Source organism: Protopterus annectens, chromosome 6.part1 (assembly GCF_019279795.1).
Source record: "Protopterus annectens isolate FY-2018-M chromosome 6.part1, PAN1.0, whole genome shotgun sequence".
NCBI classification, from domain to species: domain Eukaryota; kingdom Metazoa; phylum Chordata; order Ceratodontiformes; family Protopteridae; genus Protopterus; species Protopterus annectens.
In genome coordinates, this window is record NC_056738.1 from 250,207,120 (window position 1) to 250,229,619 (window position 22,500).

The 22,500-nt window shown below is 40.9% G+C and overlaps 1 protein-coding gene across 3 annotated transcripts in view; it reads right to left on the reverse strand.

Moving 5' to 3' along the window:
- The window catches only part of LOC122805489 (phosphomethylethanolamine N-methyltransferase-like), a 465,550-nt gene that overhangs the window by 267,982 nt on the left and 175,068 nt on the right, over positions 1 to 22,500 (reverse strand). For all 3 annotated transcript variants that reach the window (XM_044075678.1, XM_044075676.1, XM_044075677.1), the window contains exon 8: positions 4,760 to 4,849. In XM_044075678.1, the coding sequence (XP_043931613.1) occupies positions 4,760 to 4,849 (90 nt within the window). The remainder of the gene's footprint in view (positions 1 to 4,759; positions 4,850 to 22,500) is intronic.

Sequence of the window (22,500 nt, forward strand, 5' to 3'; positions counted from 1 at the left end):
GATGGGTCACTAACTGGCTCTCTGATAGACCCCATATAGTCAAATTAGGGGAATCCACCTCCAACAGCAGACCTATAACCAGTGGTGTTTCACAGGGATCAGTCCTGGGAACTCTACTGTCTGCAATCTATTTCTCCGAAGTACAAGCTAAAACTAAAGGTCTGTGGCTGACAAAGTTTGCCGATGACTGCAAACTGGGAGTGGTCATAAAATATCCAAATGATGTCAACATCCTACAAGAGGGTCTTATACAAACAAAGGATTGGTGCCAAAGTCATGGCCTTAAACTCAATGCAAAAAAACATATCATCATCCCCTTTGGTAAGTGCAATGTTCCTGCTAACTACCACATCAACAGCAACACCCCAAGTACGCACTCAGTGGTGAGAGACCTGGGCACGCAGGTTGACAGTTACCTTACCTTTGATCACCATATTACCACAGTGGTATGAAGGCCATTCTATATTGCTCATCACATAAGTAAGGGCACTGCATCCAGAAAAAAAGTTATAACCTCTCTGTACTCTTCCCTCATCAGGCCAATAATTGAGTACAACGCCCCTTTTGGTATGTATCTTTCAAAGCACATGCAGCAAATGGAGAAACTACAAAGGTTCCTCACAAGGAAAATTCAAGGTCTTCAGCATGTGTTCTATCTGGATCATCTGAAATCACTGTCACTTTATTCTGTTTCATACAGACTATTCAGAGGCGACCTATGCCTTGCATGTAAGGCAATCTATGACCCTGCTTAACTGGAAATGCTGCATATCCGCAAGTCAAATGGTACAGGGGTCACTCGCTCTAAAGACTTTAACCTGGTATGTGACATTAACAGAACCTGCTGGAGGGACAGATTTGTTTCCCAGAGGTTAACACACCTTTGGAATGGACTCCCACTTCATGTCAAACAGAGCACCTCATTGGCCTTCTTCAAACACAATCTGGATGATTGGATGGGTAACCATAAATTCACCCTGGGGGTTCAACCTGTCTCCCTCCTGGACAGGGGCAGTTAGTGCTGATCATTGAAATATGGGGAGAACTTGGCTAGGTCTGTAAGGGCCCTAGGGCCATTAGCCTAGTAACTTCCTATAATCCTATGTATATCTAAAGATATATATATATATATATATATATATATATATATATATATATATATATATATACGTATGTGTGTGTGTGTGTGTGTATGTGTGTGTAAAGACAAAACACCGGAAACCTGAAAGCCCAGAAGCGTGAAAATTAAAAGGAAGAAACTGCATGGTGTATTCAAACTGTTTGAAATGCAAAGTACAGAAGAATACTTCACTGCCCTAGGCATGATTGGCCAAATATATGTCACTGTATCATCTCGGAAAGGAGCTCCTATACTTCTCATAGATGGGTATGTTCTACATAGAGAAAAATAAGTTGAGACAAAACGTACTGGCACCTACATCCTGGAGACCCTGTTGAAGTTGAGCATTATAAAGTGTCTCATTCGTTAAAGTTGAAATCTAATACTTCCAGAGATACTCCCTGTTTAATAGTTGATGACGTTTTAGCATCAACATCTAATGTAATAGCTCCTAGTTTGCCTACTGGAAATCATTGGTTCAGAAAGTTGGCAGGATGCGTCGTTCAAAGTTAAAAAACAGCAGTTCTCACACTGAAAAGTTAGAAGATATTGATGTTACAAAGTTTGCAAGTGCATGGTAGATAATGCCACAGAAACAGCGGTGGTGGTCTTTTCAACTAAACAAAATTTGCTTGATTTAAGCACAGCCACTATTTGGCTTGTTGACGGTACTTTCTTTTATAAAGGTATAATGTGCCATCAACTATACAGTATTCATGGTTTGATTAGATACGGAGGTTTTCATAAAAGTGTACCTTTGCTATATTGTATGTTTGTTTGTGTTTGTGTCTTTCGGTTTTTCCCGGTTAGGGGTCGCCACAGCGGAACTCCGGTCCGCTAATGATTGGTAGTTGATTTTTATGTGCCGAGTTACCAGCCCTGACGCACAACCTTCAACGAAGGTATGCCCATTCACGCATGTCTCCATGCAGAAGACGCTTTAGCTGAGAATCGAACCAGACAGCGTCTTACTGTGAGGTGACAATGCTACCGCAGCACCACCACCGCGGGTACCTTTGCTATATTGTATAATGAGTAGAATGTCCCTTAAATCTTACAACTTTATGTGGAGCTGTGTTTTACGTCTCATGGATGAACAAGGCTTCGAAGTGCCTGTCAGATACATATTGAGTGATTTTGAGATAGCAGCCAGGAAGAGTATTCTGTTCAATTTACAAGGTGTAAAACCTAAAGGTTGTTTGTTTCACTTCTCACAAAACATTTGGAGAAAGGTGCAACAGTTGGGTCTTGCACATCTTTATAACAGAGACCTTTCTTTTCATTTGCATGTTAAGTGTCTCATCGCTTTAGCATTTCTACCTGAGTGTGCTGTATTAAGTGCTCTTGAAGAACTGAAAGCCGTGTTTCCAGGTGATGGCAGGGAACTTTTAAAGTACTTCTGTGACTGGTATATGTTGGGGAAGGTTCAAAAGTTTTGCACTAGGACTTATGGATTTTCTAGGTTTCCCCCATTGTTTCCAGGTTTCCCCCATTGTTTCCAATTTCGTTTTGGAATGTGGATGAATTAAATGTGTTGTTTTTGCCTCGCACGCAAAACAGCGTAGAGGCGTGGCACCATAGACTGAAGTCGTTACTGGGCCATAGAGCAACAGACCTATCGATACTTATGAGAGTGTTATGTAGAGAACAGGATAGGGTAGACGAGCTCAGAATTAGAATGAGCTGTGGTGCACCTCCTTCACCAAAAAAATGAAAGGTAGTAATCAGTCATGCTAAATTTGAGCATGTTTTCAGAACAGATCTACTTACTCCGGTTTGGATTTCTTTATGGCAATTGCAAGATTGTTGAAGATGTGATGTGCGCTATATGTCTTTGTACCGTAAGTTAAAGAAAGTACGAGGACTGTTCATAACAAATATGGTAGGGTTTTTGACACAACACTACATGTTGGATCTACAGCAGATCTTATGAGGACTCTATGTGGATGTATGGATTCACGTTGTGTTTCTTTGGTTTGAAGTGTTACTGTGGGACAATAAACGTTTTTCTTTATTTTCGAGCTTTTCATGTTATCATGGAGAACGATCGCTATTTTCGTTGTTTTCCATGTCTTGCACTTCCAGGATTTTGTTGTTTCGACTTTCTAGTTTTGGGTTATTGCATTTCGAGCTTGTAGTTATTCAGTCATATGAAGGGGAACCATCTGTATATATATATATATATATATATATATATATATATATATATATATATATATATATATATATGTGTGTGTATATATACAAACACTTTCTTTCTTTGGAACTAAGAAGAGAAGAGAAGAAAACCCCAAGTGCCAGAATGGAGGGAGAAGGATGGAACAACAAGAAAGTCTTTAATTTAACCAGGAAACTCTGATGATAACAGACAGGCAGAGGAGGCATTAAAAGTAAGCAATAATTTTGCCAAAAAACCCCATAAAATACTACTTATCACTCTGGAGTTCAAGCCATGTCTGGATGCTAATGGAGCTGAATGAGATCTGGGAAGATTCAAAGAAGGCAGAGTATTATGGGTAAAGAAGGTAGCGATTCAAGGTTGTAGAATCTGAGATGCTGGCTTTGGATGCGAATCAGATCCGATGACCCATCAGTTCAAGAAAAATAGAAAAGACAACATTGGATCATGAGCTTGGCACAGGGTCCCCACCTCTACCTAAAGTGATGGCATACGTGTATGTTTGCACTTCATTCCTTCCAGGAGTACTTACCAATGGGCAATATACTCTCACCTCCACCACAAAAGACTGCAACAATCAAGCAGGCTCTCATCCTGCTATGACAACAGAGTTGACTAGTGGGTACTCAAGCCATATCTTTCCTAACTGGCTATTCAATGCCCATTCCTGAATGTGGGTCATCACTGCCACAAACACTTTGCTTCACTGTCGCAGCTAACCTAACTGCTGTCTAAATTAAGAAGTCCAAAGCTGCCTGGATTTTCAAGAAATTCTGGAAGAATTAAGGTCCAAACTGAAGTAATTTTTCAACAGTTTTACAATGGATACTGGTTTCAGAAGATGAAAGGATTTCATCTGATTTTACCAGTTAGTCGCAGAACCAGTGGCACCCACCCCCCAGCTCAAAGATAAAGAGCAAAAAATAAATAAATTTAAAAAAAAAAAAAGGTCTTTGCGCCAAGTACTTGTAGCATGCCACTGCAATTGTAACAAGCAGTTTACTACTGTAATCTCCACCACACACTGAGTAGCTCAGCACTTCAATCATGACTACAAATACTGCATCTGCATGCATAAAGCAATGTCAGTGTGCACTTTTGTAATCTCCCAGTCATACTCTCTGACAACCTAGACCGCTCTTTACCCCTCCCAGGCTGTAGCTCTAACTGTTAACAAAAACAATACAGTACCTCAAACCTTCACAATATTCAAATATTACAGTAAATACTAAACACCAGTCAACCGATAACATAAGAGGATTTTATATGTACAGGCAATTACAAAAATTGCAGCCTTACAACATGAGCTAGAAAACTTCATCTGCAAGACATGAATATTACTATGTATTACATGTTTAGAGATGGAAGGTCTTAGCTGTCAATATTCCACCCACACACAATTTAATATAATATACAGCTGAACTAAAAAAAAAAACCCTCATGTGGCCTTTAGCACTTACCAGAGGGACATCCTCATCCACTGTACGCTCCATTGCAATTTCCACCATATTGGAGGACAGGTCTATTCCAAGCACCTCCACACCGTACGCCTGTACAATCACAAATAGAAAAAAATACAAAGTTATTAAACAGAATCTCACACTCAACTGTCCACTGGGTAAAGTCCCATGGTACTCAGCAAACACTATTATTTATTCCAGCAAGTGGATTGTCCATCAGAGCACAGATCATCTTTCATTAAGGTCTAGCGAGAAAAGCTCTGTAGTAAAATGAATACAATTACATATCACAAACGGAAAGCTGCATTAAGTTTTAGGTAAAAAAAAAAAAAAGACAGAAGGCCAGATTCATAAAGGTTACCACAAAGTGTAAACTTTGTACACTTTCTGAATTCAATAACATTGCTACCACAATTCTTGTACTGACATTCAAAAACTGTATACATAGTGTACAGTTTGCGGTAACATTAGAAATCCTGCCTAGAGCTTCATATATTACTAAAAGACTGGAAGTAAAAAATGAATATACTTATGTACAACACAAAGAACTCATGCTTAAAACTGATGACTAGTTGCATTAATACTGATCTGTATTCATTTATATACAAATGAATGTGAAACTATATAACTCTTTTATGTATGAATTAATGTGAAACTATATAATTCATGCTTTAGCACCAATGAAGAAACGTGTCAGTACATGGATAGCAGCAACATATCACGTGTTTTTAATTCATCTGCATTTGTTTACTTGGGGAGAGCTCTGATTGCAATGGACCAATGTCAGTCTCAGCCTGGAAATCTACAGATGACCTCATACTGCATTGTTAATATCTACTAAACTACTGGATATACAAACACAATTTAACAATGTAGAGAATAAACGTCCTCTGTTCTATTAAAAGAAACATTTCTCCATTCATAACTTATACCAAAAGTGCTCAGAAATGGCAGACGTAATCATAATAACAGCTGATATGTGAGGTGTTTTGCAGTAAGCAAATGTTAGTACCCCCTCTGCTGATATTCTAAGCTCAGGCCAATTTTGAATTTTCACTCATTCTCTCACCAGAGTACGAGGATGCACCCTGTCCTTACATTAACTCAATTTGACCTCCACGTGCTATGCGACTACAACTTATAAGATAAAGAAAAGAAACATCAGAAGAACACTGCATATATTTATATAACTTATAAACGAATCCACCCACACAAGCAGGATGAACAACCAAAGTGGACAGTGAGAAAGTAACATGCACTTTCTGCAGAAGGTCTCATCACAGACTAGCTGTGTTGTACTAGCTACACATCTATTTTATTTGTCCTTGCAGGCTTTCTATAACTGGTAACTTTATAAAATTTAAAAGCAGTGTAAACCTTCTACTGTAACAGTAGTAACCCTTCCACCCATATTAACTTATATGGCTTTACTCAAACTATTAACTCCTCTACTAGAACTCACAAACCCACCAACAAAGAAACTACCTTGGACTGGATACTTACTAATAACCCTCTTCAAACCCACAATGTAGGGATCCTCCCAGATGATCTAAGTGACCACTCCCTAACCTACTTTATCAGATCTAAAACCAACCTCACTCATTCCAACATTGCCAGGACTGTTCGCTGCAAAAAACAATTTAACCATGATCTATTCCTGACAGAACTTAAACAATGTAATTGGTCTCCACTAAAACATCTTCCACTTGATGAAGCAGTAGCCTATTTTAATACCACTTTCTTATCCATCCTGAACCACCATGCCTCATTACGCTCTATTAAATGCAAAGCTAAACCAGCACCCTGGCTCTCAAATACTACTAGGCATAAAATCCATCTGAGAAACAAAGCCTGGGCAAAATGGCGTGCTACTAAAAACCCATTAGATCATTTAATTTTTAAACAACTAAGAAATGATACTAAAACAGCCATAGTGTTAGATAAAAAGAACTAGTACCTCCAAATACAGCAAACCCATCTTAATAAGCCTCAAATGTTTTGGAACAGCATTAACAAACTTCTGCACCCAGGTCAATCTACCACCCCTAACCCTCTAGGCTCTAACCCAGATAATCCCATTCAAACTGCCAACTCCTTTAATTCATTCTTTACCAACACCATCCAATTTCTTGCTAGCCATCTTTCACCAGACACATCAAATCTGCCTAACTCACCTTTAAATCCTACTCCATCCTTTCAATTTCAACCAGTGCCTACTTCTACTATATGCTCTCTTCAACTAAAACTGAAACCTTCCACCCCTTCTGCTGACCAAGTCCCAGCAGAATACATTCAAATTGGTGCCAGACCCATTGCCTACCCCATATCCATTCTTATTAATAGAACCATCAGTGAAGGATACATCCCATCCATCTGGAAAATTTCTTACATTATTCCTCTACACAAAGGTGGGAACTCTAGTGAATACTCTAACTTTCGTCCAATAGCCTTACTATCTCCTCTGGCAAAAATTATGGAAAAATGTATCCAGAAGCAACTTCTAAACCACCTTCTCCAAAATAAACTATTGGCAAACTGTCAACTCGGTTTTAGACCCTACCACAGTACCACCACTGCCCTGCTATCATTTACAGATTGTATTAACAATAAACATAACAACGGCCTTCTTTCCTCTGCAATTTTCGTTGATTTATCCAAAGCCTTTGACATGGTTCATCATCAGCTGCTCTTGCATATTATGAAATCACTTTTGCTAGACCCATTAGCCATCAAGTGGTTCAAATCTTACCTCAATAACGGAAAACAAACAGTACTTTGGCACAATAATCTTTCTAATCTCTTACCAATCTCCCAGGGTGTCCCTCAGGGCTCCATATTAGGCCCTCTCCTATTTTCCATCTATATTAATGATCTTCAGTCAGCAATTCCACATTCTACCTGCATTCAGTATGCTGATGACTCCACTATTATCTGCTCAGCTACTTCTCAAACCGACCTGCAGAACATCACCCAGAATGCATTTAATACTGTTGAACAATGGTTTACAAAACACTGCCTCCTTCTAAATCCAAAGAAAACTAAACTTCTACTCTTCTCCCCAACCCGTAAGTCCACCCCCGTCCATTTTACACTTACATCTAACGATGGTACGGTTATCTCTCCAGACCTCACTACCAAACTCCTAGGAATAACTATAGACAACAACCTCAATTTTGACACACATATTAACAGTACAATAAAAACGATCAACAAGAAACTTGGATCCCTCTATAGAATCAAACCCTTTCTTACTCCAACAGCCAGGACTGCTATAGCCAGAACACATCTCATCTCTACGTTGCTCTATGCCTCACCGATTTATACAAACCTTTCTAAAGCCAACATTAACAAGCTGACTGTATCCTATAATAATATTGCCAGATTTGCTGCTGCCTCTCCTTTTCGAACTCATCACTGTCTAAATCTTAAACAACTTGATTGGTTAGAGTTTCTACACCATCTCCACTTCTCTCAGCTTACAATTGCCCCAAAACCCTACACCAATCCTCCAATACTCCTATTCTTGCAAGCCTCCTTACCCTCTACCAAAATCCGAAAAACCTACGCTCTTCTAATAAACTTCTGATTAACACCTGCAGATCCAACAATTTGGCAGGAGACTCCCTCTTCTGCAATTCCATTGGTAAGCTTTGGAATGCTCTACCCTCTAAACTTACAACACTCTGCTCTCATACTCTTTTCAAAAAGAAGCTTAAGCTTCATCTCATGACTCACTGGTTATGTTCCTGTTCTATCCCTGACTAAATGCTGCTTCCTCTCACCTACAACCTCCTGCTTTATCTAGCCTTCTCTTCTAACTCTGCTCAGGATGTAACTTTTGACTGAAGTCTTCACATAGATACTGATAGTTCATCAATGTTTATTGCTCTGGCCATGCTTTCTACTTTTTTTTCCCCCCCAAATCATTTTGCTGTATTCTTCTGTATACCTTTTCATGATTGTACTTAATTTGGTGTTTTTTTATTGTATATTGTTATTTTGTATATCATTCGTTAATGGCTTGTTGTACTCAATATGGAGCTTTTCTCCCCGGGCCTCTACTGAAAATGGACATTTATCCAGCTAGACTAGCCCGGTCAATAAATGTAAAATAAAAATAAAAATACAATAAAATAAAATAAATAAATAAACAATAACTGGTTCAGGAGGTCAGAGCAAGGAGACGGCTGAGTTTAGAGGTATAAAGATGACAAAGAAGACTTTTGAGCTAGACAGCTTGCTGTCATCATCAGGAAGTCTGGGCAGGTGGGAGTCTCATAAAAAACATGAGTGTCAAGGGTAACTGGTGATATCTCCTGTATGTAATTCAAGAGTCCCAACAACAGCTGAACAGGCACCCAACATTTAGTTAATAATGGTAGACCCTGGTGCAGGCTAACACTGACAGCCCTCACTGACCCAGGCCAAGCAGTCCAAATGGGGTAAAATGTATGCTCTAGTAGCAGAAGAAGAAGAAGATGATGAAGAAGAAGAAGCCTTGCCCTTAGCACACTCGATGTGGAGCCAAAGGACTGAAACCATTACTCCCAGTTAGCAGGCTGGGCAGGAGGCAAGAGAAAAATGGAGCAACAACCACAGATGTCCAATCCTGGCAAGAGGGAGGGCTATGCCTTTCGCAGCCTCAAGTCACAGCCAGAATTATGCACTTCAAAGAAAATAAAGCCCCACTAGTCAAGGATGATCTAAGAGATTAGAAGATATGGACCTATCTCCTGCAGGAAGCGGAGCTATATGGACCTACCTCCTGCAGGAAGAGGAGCTATACAGACCTACCTCCTGCAGGAATATGAGCTATAGGGACCTACCTTCTACCGGAAGAGCAGTTACATAGGCCTACCTCCTACAGGAAGAGGAGCTACACGGACCTACCTCTTACAGGAAGAGAAGCTTTCACCACTCCTCCTGACTTTGTAATTTTCACTAAAGGGGAAAAACACAACACAAAAATGCAGAAATTGTTTACTGGTCATAGCAAGAACATTTGAGAAGTAAAAATGAAATGGCAAGTAATTTGATAGCTTAGAAACATTCGTAATAAAAGCCAAATGCTAAACTGTGCACAAGATAAACTTAATCATGGCCCTAGAGGGATCCTGTAATTTAGATATACAAAATGCAAACAGAAAAGCATCTTGACAGGGCTATAACTTGAACAGAAAAGTGTCTAAGCAAAATACATATAAATAAGTGCGAAAGCCAATTAATCATCTTTAAAGAAATTGGTCGGCAGTGAAGGCAAACCACCCACAAGTGTCTCAACCTGTAATCCATATTCTCAGGTCCTTCAACCACAGAGATTAAGAAATATTTAGTACTTAACAATTTCATTCTTTTTTCAAGCACACTAGCTGCAGGAGGGCTTCCCCACCTCCTGCAGAAAGAATATTATATTTCCTGTACTGTAAATTATCACTTTGCAATTCCTGTGAAAGAGTTAGCAGAGTACTAGCCTACAGTTTCAGTATTGTTATATATTTATGTTCACATATGTACAGTCATCTTCTATCGGTCTTTTTATTTTGGGCAGTAGGCTCCACTATACATGAAGAATAAATTAAATAGAGCTCTTTATATTTACAGTTCGTGCCACAACTGGCATTTAAATCATTGTGTCATTTGAGTTGAATTTCAGTATTTTTGGATTTTCAGTTGTATTTGCAATTTTCATTTCAGCTAATGTCAACCAAGGAAGTTTGTTATATAAAGAAGCTTTGAATATCCAAGGAGTTCAGCTTACCCTGAATTTGTATGACTTTTAGGTTAAGCTAGTTAAAGGTGTGTAGGGTACACCTCCCCACATGGACAGTTCAACTTTTCTTGACTTCATTTTAGATTCAAACTTGACTGATACAGCTTTCAATTGGAATTTGTTGAGAGATAAACTTCAGCATGTACCATATTCTGTTTTAGAGGTCAAGAAAGTACAGTTGTGTACACTTACCATAAATGTACATGTTCGAGTGTATTCCCTGTTGCAGTCATCACCTGTGGATTTTCCCTGCTGTGGTAGGCCTTGGCCACGCCGAATACCAGAGTCAAATTTTTTTGCGTCAGCTGCTGTCACCTATAAACCGACATCAGATCGTCAGTGCTATAAAGCAAGGCAGCTGACACCATTACATCAGTTTTTCTTGCCCTAACCAGTCTGGAGCCTCAGGAAATATGGCAAAACTGTCCCACTGGTTAACAACCACCCCAAGAAGCTTATGTCTCCCTAATGAATGAGGATATAAGGGGGAAGGAGTGAGGGAAACCAAGACTGCAACAGTGAATACACTCAAACATCTACATTTATGGTAAGTGTACACAACTGTACTTTGTTCTTCGTGTTTCACTGTTGCAGTCATCACCTGTGGGAGGATTCCCAAAGCTGAAGAGAGAGGTAGCAGGATTAGTTAAGAGACCTAGGCATGGGTACGCCAGCCCTGCAGCACTGCAGAGGCAACCCCTGCCCTAGCCTTACAGAAAAGAGGAAGGTGGTAATGCTTTGTAAAGGTATGGACCGAGGTCCAGATGGTAGCTTCCAAGATGTCCCTGGTGGGAACTCCTCTGAGGAATGTGGAAGTGGAGGCTGCCCTAGTGGAATGGGTATGAATAGACTTAGGGGGAGGTTTCCCATGAAATCTATAGCAGGAATGGATAGAGTGTGATATCTATTTGGAGATAGTCTGCTTGGAAATGGGCTTCCCCTCTGCCTCTAGGGCAAAACTGACAAGAAGTTGGTCCACTTTTCTGAAGGGTTTATTATGGTCCAGGTAGTATCTGAGCTGTCTGTACACATCTAGAGAGTGCACAATTATTTTCCCCTTCTTTTGAGGGTCAGGGAATAAGGTGGGCAGATGAATGGCCTGGCTGAGAGTCACAATAGATACCACCTTGGGCATAAAGGAGGGGTTAGTCCTAAAGGAAACCATGCCTGCATGGAAAATGATGAAGGGCTCAATGGCCATCAGTGCCTGAAGTTCAGAAACCCTTCTGGTTGAGGTGATAACTAGCAAAAAAGCAGTCTTCCAGGAAAGGAATTTCAGTTCTGCTGAAGCAGCAGGTTCGAAGGGTGGTAAGGTTAGTTTTTCCAAAACATGATTAAAATCCCAGCTGACGTTAGAGGTCTTCTAGGAGGTCAGATATGAGAAGCCCCTCTGATTAATTGTTTAATCAAAGGATGAGAGAACAGGGGCTGATCTGTATTAAAATGAGCTGAAATGGCTGAGGTGTGGATTTTAACAGAAGAGAAGGAGAGACCACTATTGAGTAATTCCGCTAGATAGTCCAGGATAAAAGGGACAGAAGGTTGTGAGGAACTGGCCCCTCTGGACTGGCACCAGGAACAGAATCTTTTCCATTTCCCTGTGTAAGATGTTCTGGTGCTAGGCCTTCTGGCCTCTGTGATAATGTCTAGGACCTGCTTGCTTAGCAGAAGCCTCCTGCTTACCTTGGGAGTATCAGCCATGCTGATAGCTTGAGAGTCTGCAAATCTGGGTGCAGCATCCCCCCCCCCCACTTGATTCAATGCGTACCCAAAGAGGGAGTTCCAGGGGAAGGCCAAGGCATCCACCTTCCATGCCAGATGGTGATAATCCCTGGTGCAGAATTTCTTTAGCTGGTGGTTGAGGTGCAAAGCAAAGAGATCCACCTCCGGATTTCCCCACACTTGAGTGACTTGCACAAAGATCTTTTTGTGGCGCTGCCATTCGCGAGCGTCCATTAAGTGTCTGGTTTAAGTGGTCTGCCAGGGTGTTGTTGATTGCTGGTAGGTATTAGCCTATTAGGTGTAATCCCATGGAGGAGGCAATCAGCCAGAGGTTCATGGCTAGCCTACACAGGGGGTAAGATTGTGTCCCTCCCTGTTTGGTGATGTACCACATTACTGTGGTGTTGTCTGTTTTGATAAGGAGAACTCTTGGCCTGAAATGGGGTTAGAAGGATGTCAGAGCCTTTTGCACTGCAATCATTTCCTTCTGGTTGATATTCAAGGGAAGGTGTTGGGTATCCCAAAGACCTTGGGTGCACCTGCCTGCTAGGTGGGTGCACCAAGCGATGTCTGAGGCGTCGGTGGTGATGGTCTACCCAGTAGTGCGGTGGATGAAGGGGAGACCCAGGTTCTTGGCACTGGCCCCTGCCCACCAGAGAAGCTTGGCCCTTATAGAGGGGATCAGAGGGAGAGAGATCTCTAGAGGCTGTGAGAGTTGACACCAAACATTCTTTAGATACCACTGAAGTTTCCTCATGTGAAGCCTGGCCAGAGGAATTAGAAGGATACAGACACCATGTACCCAAAGGCTTGCAGGAGCTTCCTCACTGTGAGATGACTTTTGGATGCCAGCTGGGTAAAGTAGAGAGGCAGGAAGATCTGCTTTTCTGGGGATAGGAAGGCCATTTGGGATGCTGTGTCCAGCAGTGCTCCCAGGAAAATGATCCTCCTGGAGGGAGTTTGCCTTGATTCTTCTCGTTGATGGTGAACCACAAGGAAGTTAGGAGGGTTTTGACAAAGTGTAGGTCCGGCAGCAGCTTTTCTTTGCTCTCTGTCTGAATGAGGCAGTCGTCCAGATAAGGGAAAATCTGTATATTTTTCTGTCTGCAAAATGCTATTCCTGGGGCCAAGCATTTGATGAAAACCCTTGGAGCAGTAGATAAGCAAGGGAAGAGCAGAGAACTGAAAGTGCTGTGAGCCTGCTCTGAAACGCAGGGATTTCCTGCAGGACTCCCTTATGGGGATATGGAGGTATGCATCTTTTAGGTCCAGGGTCACTAACCAGGCATTTTTTGTCAGCATAGGCAGCAGCTGCTGCAGGGTTAGCATTCTGAATCTGGGGACCAACAGGGGACTTGTTTTAATGCCTCTGCCCACTGATTGGGAGGAAACTCTGGCTACCCTCTGGGAATTGGGAGTTCGTTGAAAGTGAATCTGTATCCATGAAAAATGATCTTTATGACCCATTGGTCCTTGGTAACAGCCAATTTTCTTTGCAGAGGGACAGCCTTCCTCCGAGCTTTTGGGTGAAAGGCGGGAAGGGGGGTGGGAGTCATTGAGAGTTTTTGCCATAGAGGGATGGCTTAGAACTCCCTGCCTTAGCATCGGACGTGGTCCACTATTTGGATCTCTGTTGTCCCTGTTGTAGGGACCTAAGTGGCCTGTCCTTGTGGGGCTTAGCTTGCCCCTATCTGCTAGGAGCAGGAAAGGACCAGTGCTTAGAGGGAACATTCCTGATGAATCTAGGAGGTTGAACCTGAAAAAAATCTTTTACTGTTTGCATAGATTTTGCTTTGTCTTCCATCTTTTTAAGCACCTTTTCTGCTTTTTTTCCAAACAAGCAGTCATTATCCACAGGTGTTAATCAAATTAATTTAGACTTGACATGGTCAGGTAGAGGTTGTTCCTTCAACCATGCATGTCTCTTAATGACAGATCCATACACTGATGCCCTGCTAGAGGCTTCTAGTGCGTCACCTCCACAGTGTACAGAGTGCCTTGCTACTTGGCAAGTAGAGTGCTATAAATCTGCTATTTCCTTAGAATTGGCACAGTCAGGAAAAGTAAAAATCGTTTGCTTTAATAGTTCCAAAGTGTGCTGTTGATATTTTAATATATGGAACTGACAGTTGAGAGCTCTGATAGCTAAGGTTGCAGAGGTGTAAACTTTTTTACCTCATCTGTCCAGAGCTCTGGTATCCTTATCAGAAGGGGCATGGTTCTTTGCAGAACTAGCCTGGCTCCCTTGGGACCCTGTGTAATGACTTCTGTCTGCAGCAGGATTTCTGTACAGGTATTTGTGAGTGTCTGGTACTCTGTAATACTTGTCTGGCTTACTGGGAGCAGGTGGTAGGGCATTAGGGGCTAAACTGGATTCATGGAAAACATCATCCACCACTTCTAAAATAAGGGGGATGGCAAGGGGTCTGTGCTGGGGTAGGTCTAGAAATTCTCTTGGCCTTTTTTTAGACTGAGGGAAATCCTGAGATTCCCATTGGAAATGTTTCCTGAGGGTGTGGAGGGTTTCCTCAAAGGAGAGGTCTTCTGGTGTGGAGGCAGAAGGGATGGATTTCTCTGGATCTGAATCCTCATAGGCAGTAAGAGGTTGTTGTTCCTCTTCAAAATCTGAATAATCTGATTCCTCAGAATCTTGTTCTGTCAATAGTTCAGGAGAAGGGTGTCTTTTCCTTTAAGAAGTTGTAGCATGACTGCCCCTGATAAGGGAAATAAGATCCTCCTCAGTCTTAAGCATCTGGGCCTGGGGTGGAGATTTGGGAGTAAGATGGTAGCTAGAGGTAGATTTTCTAGGGGTGGCCTGACTTCTAGGCCAAAGAGTATTCATCGGTCTGAGAGAAAAGGCAGTAGGGTGTGAAGACGTCGGTTTCTGACTAGAATCAGTAGTGAGAAAGACCTCCTTAGAAGCCGGTGCCTGCGTTGCGGCTGCAGACAACGCCGAGGCAGAGAAAACCAAAGGCTCTGAAGACGAAGAAGATTTCTGCGGCACACCGGACTCCGAAAGGGTCTCAGTAGAGGCCTGCATAGCAATCACATTGGGCATCAGGGGCTGCAACAGCGCCTCAATGAATTCCGGAGAACTGACGACCTGCTTAGCGGAAGAGTCGTCGGAAGGCTTAGCCTTGTGAAGTCTGTCTCTATCTTTGTCCCTACACTTTTTTGGAGGCTCTACGGTTTGTTGGCTGACCAACGCCATTTGTGAAGATGGAGGATGAAAATATCTGTCTATAAAAAGAGCTCTACGATGAATGGTTCTCGCGTTAAAGAGGGCACAGAACCGGCAACAGGAGACTTCGTGGTCTGGGCCTAAACAAGTGACGCAATATGAATGGAAGTCTCGGTGTGGGATCTGCTTTCCACAGGCGAGACAATTGTTAACTTTTTCAAATATCAGTTAGTGCAAGAAAAACAGATCCCCAATGGGGTACTAAGCTTTAGATGTTTTCAGCTGTGATCCGAGCTCTGGTAGCGACCGACCGGCACACTTGCGAACTGCTTCTGCTATGGGCTCCACGGCAAGAAAGACTGATGTAATGGCATCAGCTGCCTTGCTTTATCTACCACAGCAGGGATAACCCAAAGGTGATGACTGCAACAATGAAACATGAAGAACATCTTATTTTAATAACCTGTCCTGTAACTTTCTGAATACAGAGGCAAGACAATTGCTGTGCTGTTCCTCTCAGCTCATCTTCACATTTTTTGTCTTCTTTGTCTCAACTGCCCAAAATATAAAATGCGGACTAGATGCAGTACATTTCTGAGGTCAAATTTTTGTTTTAATATTCTGTCCTGTAACATTTTAAATACACAGGCAAGAGAATTGTTATTTCTCGTAGCTCTTCACATTTTTTTTTGTCTTCTGTGCGTCAACTGTCCAAAATATACAATGCAGTCCTCATTAATGACTCACAACCTTAAAAAATATTGCTGCCTTTGATGCCCATGGTCACTATGATCATTCCTTTCCATTTGCCCCTTGACACCTTTGGCATCTGCATCACTCCTTGGCACACATATTTTGACAAATGGCCAAGTCAAGGCATAGCAGACAAATGCATCTTTCCTTTCTCTTTCAATTGTCCTGGATAAATGACAAAATATTTTAAGACCTGTAGAATCACACTGCTACCCTTTAAATAACTTACATTTTAATTGTGTATTACTGTAAAAACAACTGGAGTTCCAAACTGGGTACATACTTTTCACTGTAATAAATTAATAAATCACATTTTATTACCTTCATAACATGTAAAACTCAATGTGGTAAAGTTATGTGGCTGACACCATAGCTCCAGCTGAAAATGAAGCTCTTTTGACATCCTTTAAGCAAACTGTGTGCTACTGATGAGCTCCTTTTAGGCCGGAATGTACTAAGTTTTATAACAACAAATGCACCTTATACAATATACAGGTTTAACAAGATAGAATAAGAAAGTAATGACTACCTTCCTGAACTGCTACATTGAAATAAAGATCTATTAAAACCTTGCTATTATACACACATTTCCATCTTGCATACAAATCAATCTGCAGAAGTGAAGAACATGTTCACCTTACTTACTGCTTTAAACAGTATGCCAGATAAACGGTTATTTGATTGTTTGTTTCGGAACTCACTTCCTGCTGACATTACTCTACAACCACCCTATGTCAATTCAAGAAAAGTAACAAACAATGTTTTAAATCACACTGGCTATGTCCTTGTTCCAAGCCTGATTAGCCGTCTTCTTATGTTGTGTTCTAATATTATTCATTTGTAACTTAACTGTGTGGCATTTTTTTTTAGGTCTTTTAACCTTTTGTAATCTTAATCCTTGAGTGATTGTATTACTTGTATGTCTGAACAGAACCTGTAAACTTTGTTTAACAAGAATTATGTAATATTATTGTTTGCACCCTGGAGCTTTTCTCCCCGGGCCTGCGCTGAAAATGGACATGTATCCAGTCGGATTATCTCGGTCAACAAATGTAAAATAAAATAAAAATACATAAATGATTTTGTTCCTGTGAAACTAAATACAATTTGTTGCCAGTGGCATTTACAAGAAGTGGACACAAGATGGCAGTCTATGCAAGCTATATGCAAACTTAAATGACAAGTTGCACCTTGTACTAGCACCAGAAACATAACCTTTTAAGACAATAACCGGTTTTGTAATATTCAAGCACTTTTGTGTGTATTAGTATTTATTTATTTACTCAAAATCGTACAAATTAGTTTACATAAGCTTTTTGTTCTTTTTTTTATTCACGTTATTTTAAAACCCTGCATATCTTTCAACCTGCAAAAACTGAAAATAATATAGTGTTTTTTTCTGTGTACTAGACAGCTTAAAAAAAATCACATATGACGGGGGTGGAGATCAGAACATTGTCTAAATAGGTAAACCAAGCCTGAAAATGGGGTGAAACCTCCAAAAATTATAACATCCTAAATCAGGCCTGAAAATAGGAATGCTCATCCAAAATAGGGACAGTTAAATGGTCTGCCAAAAAGTATTAGCTAGCAGGTATGTCACCCTGTTTGGTGCCTCACATTGTCTACCCCTTGACATCAATAGGCGAATATGTCACTTTTGTTAACATATGAGTAGCAGAGTCCCTTGCATATGGTCTTGATTTGTCAGACACTGGGGCTTTATAATGAATTCTTTAATTAGCATTTTCAAAACTCAGAGCATTGTGTTTTTTCTTTTAAAGTATAAGTGAATTTAAATAGAGGCTCCAAACAAATAATTTTACTGCTTTTAAAAGGATGGCCCACAAACTACACTGACCTACTTTAACAGACAGCATATAGGCTCATAGGTATTTACTAGGCTAACGAACACAAGGGCCTTTTTAAGCCTGGCCATGTATCCCAATTCTCTGACAAGTTCTAATACCCTTGATACGTATAAGCATGGGCCTGGGAGATGAACCATTTATAGGTTACCTGTCTGCATTAAAGACATAGGTGCCAAACCAGGGATGAATTTCTGGTTTCCCATCCAATTGTCCAAGCTGCACTTCAATTGGGTTAAGGAGGAGCTCTGCTTCACATGGATAGGGAGCCTGTTCCATAGATGGGTAGTCTCTGGGACACGTACCTCTCTCTTCAGCAGGTCCTGTTTATATCACAGACAAGGTTAAGACTTTAGAATGGGTAATTCTGGTACTGTTTGTTTTGTGGACATGTAGGAAGTCCATCAGAGTGGGGTCTGACAATGCCCTGTATGCCAGGCATAGATCTCCCCTCAAAAGCCTGTAGGAGACAGAATACATGCATAGGGCCTTGAGGCGGTCTGCACAGGACATATTACTTAAACCCTGTATTCTTTTAGTAAGGAACCTCTGTGGACATTCCATTTGTTGGATATGTCTGGTTAGGTACATACCAAAGGGGGCACAGCACTTGATGATAGGTCTGATGAATGTCAAATACAATGGAACAATAACTTCCTTGGACTGAGATGCCATACCTTTGTTTATAAGTTGCGCTACATAGAATGATTTCCTCACCGCTGTAGACAAGTGATGACCAAAGGCTAGATTACTATATATGTGTATCCCTAAGTCCCTGACTACTGGGTCAAATCTAAGGGGTGTGTTGTTAATATGATAATTACCAGGGATGGATGATTCCCAAAGGATACTATTATGCATTTCTTGACATTTAGTTTTAGTCAATGGTTCTGACACCAGTTGTTCGTCAGTGTCAGCCCCTCCTGGAGAACATTTGTGTCAAGTGTGAGATTCAATGACAGCTCCTAATTTGCAATCATCTGCAAATTTAGTCAGCCAGAGACCACTGACATTGGCCTTGACTTCTGAGAACTAAATGCCAAAAAGGAGCGGTCCAAGGACTGATCCCTGAGGGACTCCACTTGTGAATGGCCTCTTTGTAGAGGTGGCCTCTCCAATTCTAACTTCCTGGGTACTGTCTGTGAGCGAGTTGGCTATCCACTGGATGACATACGGGTTTGTACCTAACCTTGAGTTTGTCAACAATGTCCAATTGGATATTGTGTCAAATGCCTTGGCCAAGTCAAGGTAGGCAAAGTGAATGATTTTGCCCTCATCCATTGCTTTGGTGACCTTATCAAAGAAGTCCATCAGATTAAGTAGGCATGACCTGCCCTTGATGAAACCAAACTGGGTGGGCTCCAGTGTCTGGAGGTTTACTATATCTCTATTGATCATCTCCATGGTAATTCTTTCCATGGCTTTACATATAAGACTAGTGAGACTTATGGGTCTGTAGTTTCCAGAGTCTGTAGATGGCCGACCTTTGTGCACAGGGATGACTGTCCTTTCTGCATTCATGAGACATGAAGCCTATTTGGAGGCTACAATTAAATAGTAATTTCAGAGGCCCTGATAGGTCATGATGTTTCATGCTATTTAGAAGGCATCCTTGGATATTGTCTGGGCCCACTGATGCAGGGTTCAAGGTCTTAGACAGAGCATTAAGGACCTGTTCCCTAGTGATAGTAAGGGAAGTTATATTTGATGATATTTCCTGAGGGAAGGTTGAGGGGAGAGAGGAGTAAAGCTGGAGCTGAAGTTATCAGCCAGGAGGTTTGCTGTATCTTCTGGCTCAGTATAGGTGACTCCATTTACAATGAGTTCTGCACACAACTGTGTATTGCCTTTGAGGCTGCGGATATAGCTAAAGAATGCTTTGTGGTTGTCCTTGGCCTGGGAGGCAAACTTACCTCAAATTTGGCTTTGGTAGACTTTATTTGTCCTCTGAGTTGTTTGTTTAGTTTGATAAGAATGCTTTTATCCTGCTGAGTGCTGCATCTCCTAATTTTTGCCATGATTTTCTTCCTCCTGTTATACATCTGATCAATTTTGTCAATCCACCAGGGTGGCTTGTTTTTTTTTTGTTAGTTCTGTACTTCTTACTGGTGGGTGCAGCTGCCTCTATGCAGCTATTAACATGCTTGTACAGGGTTTCTGTGAACAGTTCTGCATAGGCAGAAGTGTTTGCAGGGTTTATGGGGGCTTGAAATTTTGCCAGGTTCTCACTTAATTAGAATAATTCCTGAATATTCACGTTTTAGCTGGGGTCCAGGTTTTAGTTTTACTTCAAAGGAGACCATTTTGTGGTGTGACCTTACCAGGGAAGGCATTACAGTAGGGGGTGTGCAGCAGTCTCCCATATTAGTGAGGACTAGATCCAGTATGGCTGCACCCCTGGTTTTTGTATTGACTCTCTGGTCCAGGGAGTTTATGTTTACAAAATCCAGGAATCTCTGTGCATGTACATTTGGTGTCGTATAGTATTTCCTGTTAATAGTGGGAATAAAGTCACCCGTGAATATGGTACTGGGTTGGATGGTTAGTATTTCTAATAAGTTTAAATAATGGTATGGGTGTCCTGGGTCATAGAGGGGGACCTATCATATTTTATTAATTTTAGCTGAAGACATACATACCCATTTACTGTCAGTTTCACACAACTGCCAAATCCATTCAGGACAGCATATGTATATATTCTCATCAGGCCATTTACTAGCATCACACTCTTACTACACTCTCTAACCAGACAGCAAAGATTCAAGTTTGATGCAAGTTACAAAATGTGCCAGCAAAAAAGTAAATTACAGCCTGTACTACAACAGCAAAGATGGCATATCTCCATACGTTTACCACAGACTGAAAAAGTAGTACTCCATTTCTCTCTACTGGTACACAATAAGAATTTTCTCCTTATATGTACAAAATCTCTTGGCTGGTATTAGGACTGCTTTCTGTATTACCAAGGACATAAGACATACAAACACATCCGGCTTGTCCACCAATAATGAAGGAGAATTAGCTTTAGTCTTAACTTCCTAAACCTTGTCATGTAGTGTGGGCTCAATGAGGAGGTTGTTAAAGTAAGTAGTAATCTACCATCCCAAAGGACGAATAACACAACGACTGAAATGATTTACTTGCCACATTGAGCATAACAGTGGGAGAAACACACTTTCCTAAGTTGCAAACAGTTTAATGTCTGTAGTGCCCCTTATCTGGAAAGGCTGTTTATAATACCACACCTGAATCCACAGCTCCAGAACAGTGATGCAGGAGCTCAGGGAATTTGCCAGAAATTTCAAATTTCCTGGCATATCAACCACTCCCTTCTATTTACTGTCCACCTTGCATGTCCAGAGATGTAGGTGAGGTGGAGAGAAGGGGACAGTCACTCTAGACACAAGATGCCAGAGGATGTGATCTTCAGTTTCACTTAAACTGAAAGCCGACACAGCATTTGCTGAAGTGCTGAAATGCTCCATGTATGGCACAGTGCAATACCACCATTCAGAAATGAATGCCAGTGATGCATTTCCTGTCAGGGGTGAAGTTATAATGCTTTATTTAGCTGTAGCTAGCCATCTGCTGCATTTGCAGCAAGTGATTTGCTATGGATTATGGATGAGAATGGACCTTGTCACCTTATTTAATTTTATGCTCCTCAACTTAAGAGATCAGGGGCAATGATCGGTGAGAACAGATCTGGCTTGCTTCTTAGGTAAGGGGCACCAGATTGAGGAGGTGACCTTTTTCTTTTCTTGTTCCTCATCTTAGAGTTGAAGAGCACCAGATCGGGAACTGCACTGGGCACAAAATGAGTGTTAAGTACATGTAACCTCAGTTGTGATTTTACATTCAAAGAAAATACTTTTCTTCCACACATTCATTTGTTTAATTACCAGTTTAAACCCAAGTAATGCACAAATGTTTAAATAAAAATGACCAATAATTACCTTAAACATCTGTAGTAAAACCTTAAAACAAATTATCCCAGATAAAAATTCAAACCATAAGAAATAATACAGACTGCACTACAAAACTGCAACAATCTGCATGAATTAAAAACATCAATCCCAAGTTATCTCCTACAATTTCAAGTATAAAGTTTAATATTACAAAATCTTGCGCCCTCTGAACACATGCCAAGTCTGACATGTTCAACAAATACTATTAGATGAGACTAATGGAAATTTCCAAGCACATCACTCCTCCCCACTGCATAACTACAGACACACAAACATATGCACAATACCTCTATTACCCAGTAACCTTGTAAAACAAATATGTTGCAAATGTATGCTGTTTTAAAAATAACTTAAATGCTAGCACTGTTTACATTAGGTGACATCTAGTGACTGCAGAGTTATGTAACACGTGAAGTAAAGCTAACAAAATTTACAAAGAATGCAACACAAACTTACTAAACACTCCAGAAAACAAATAC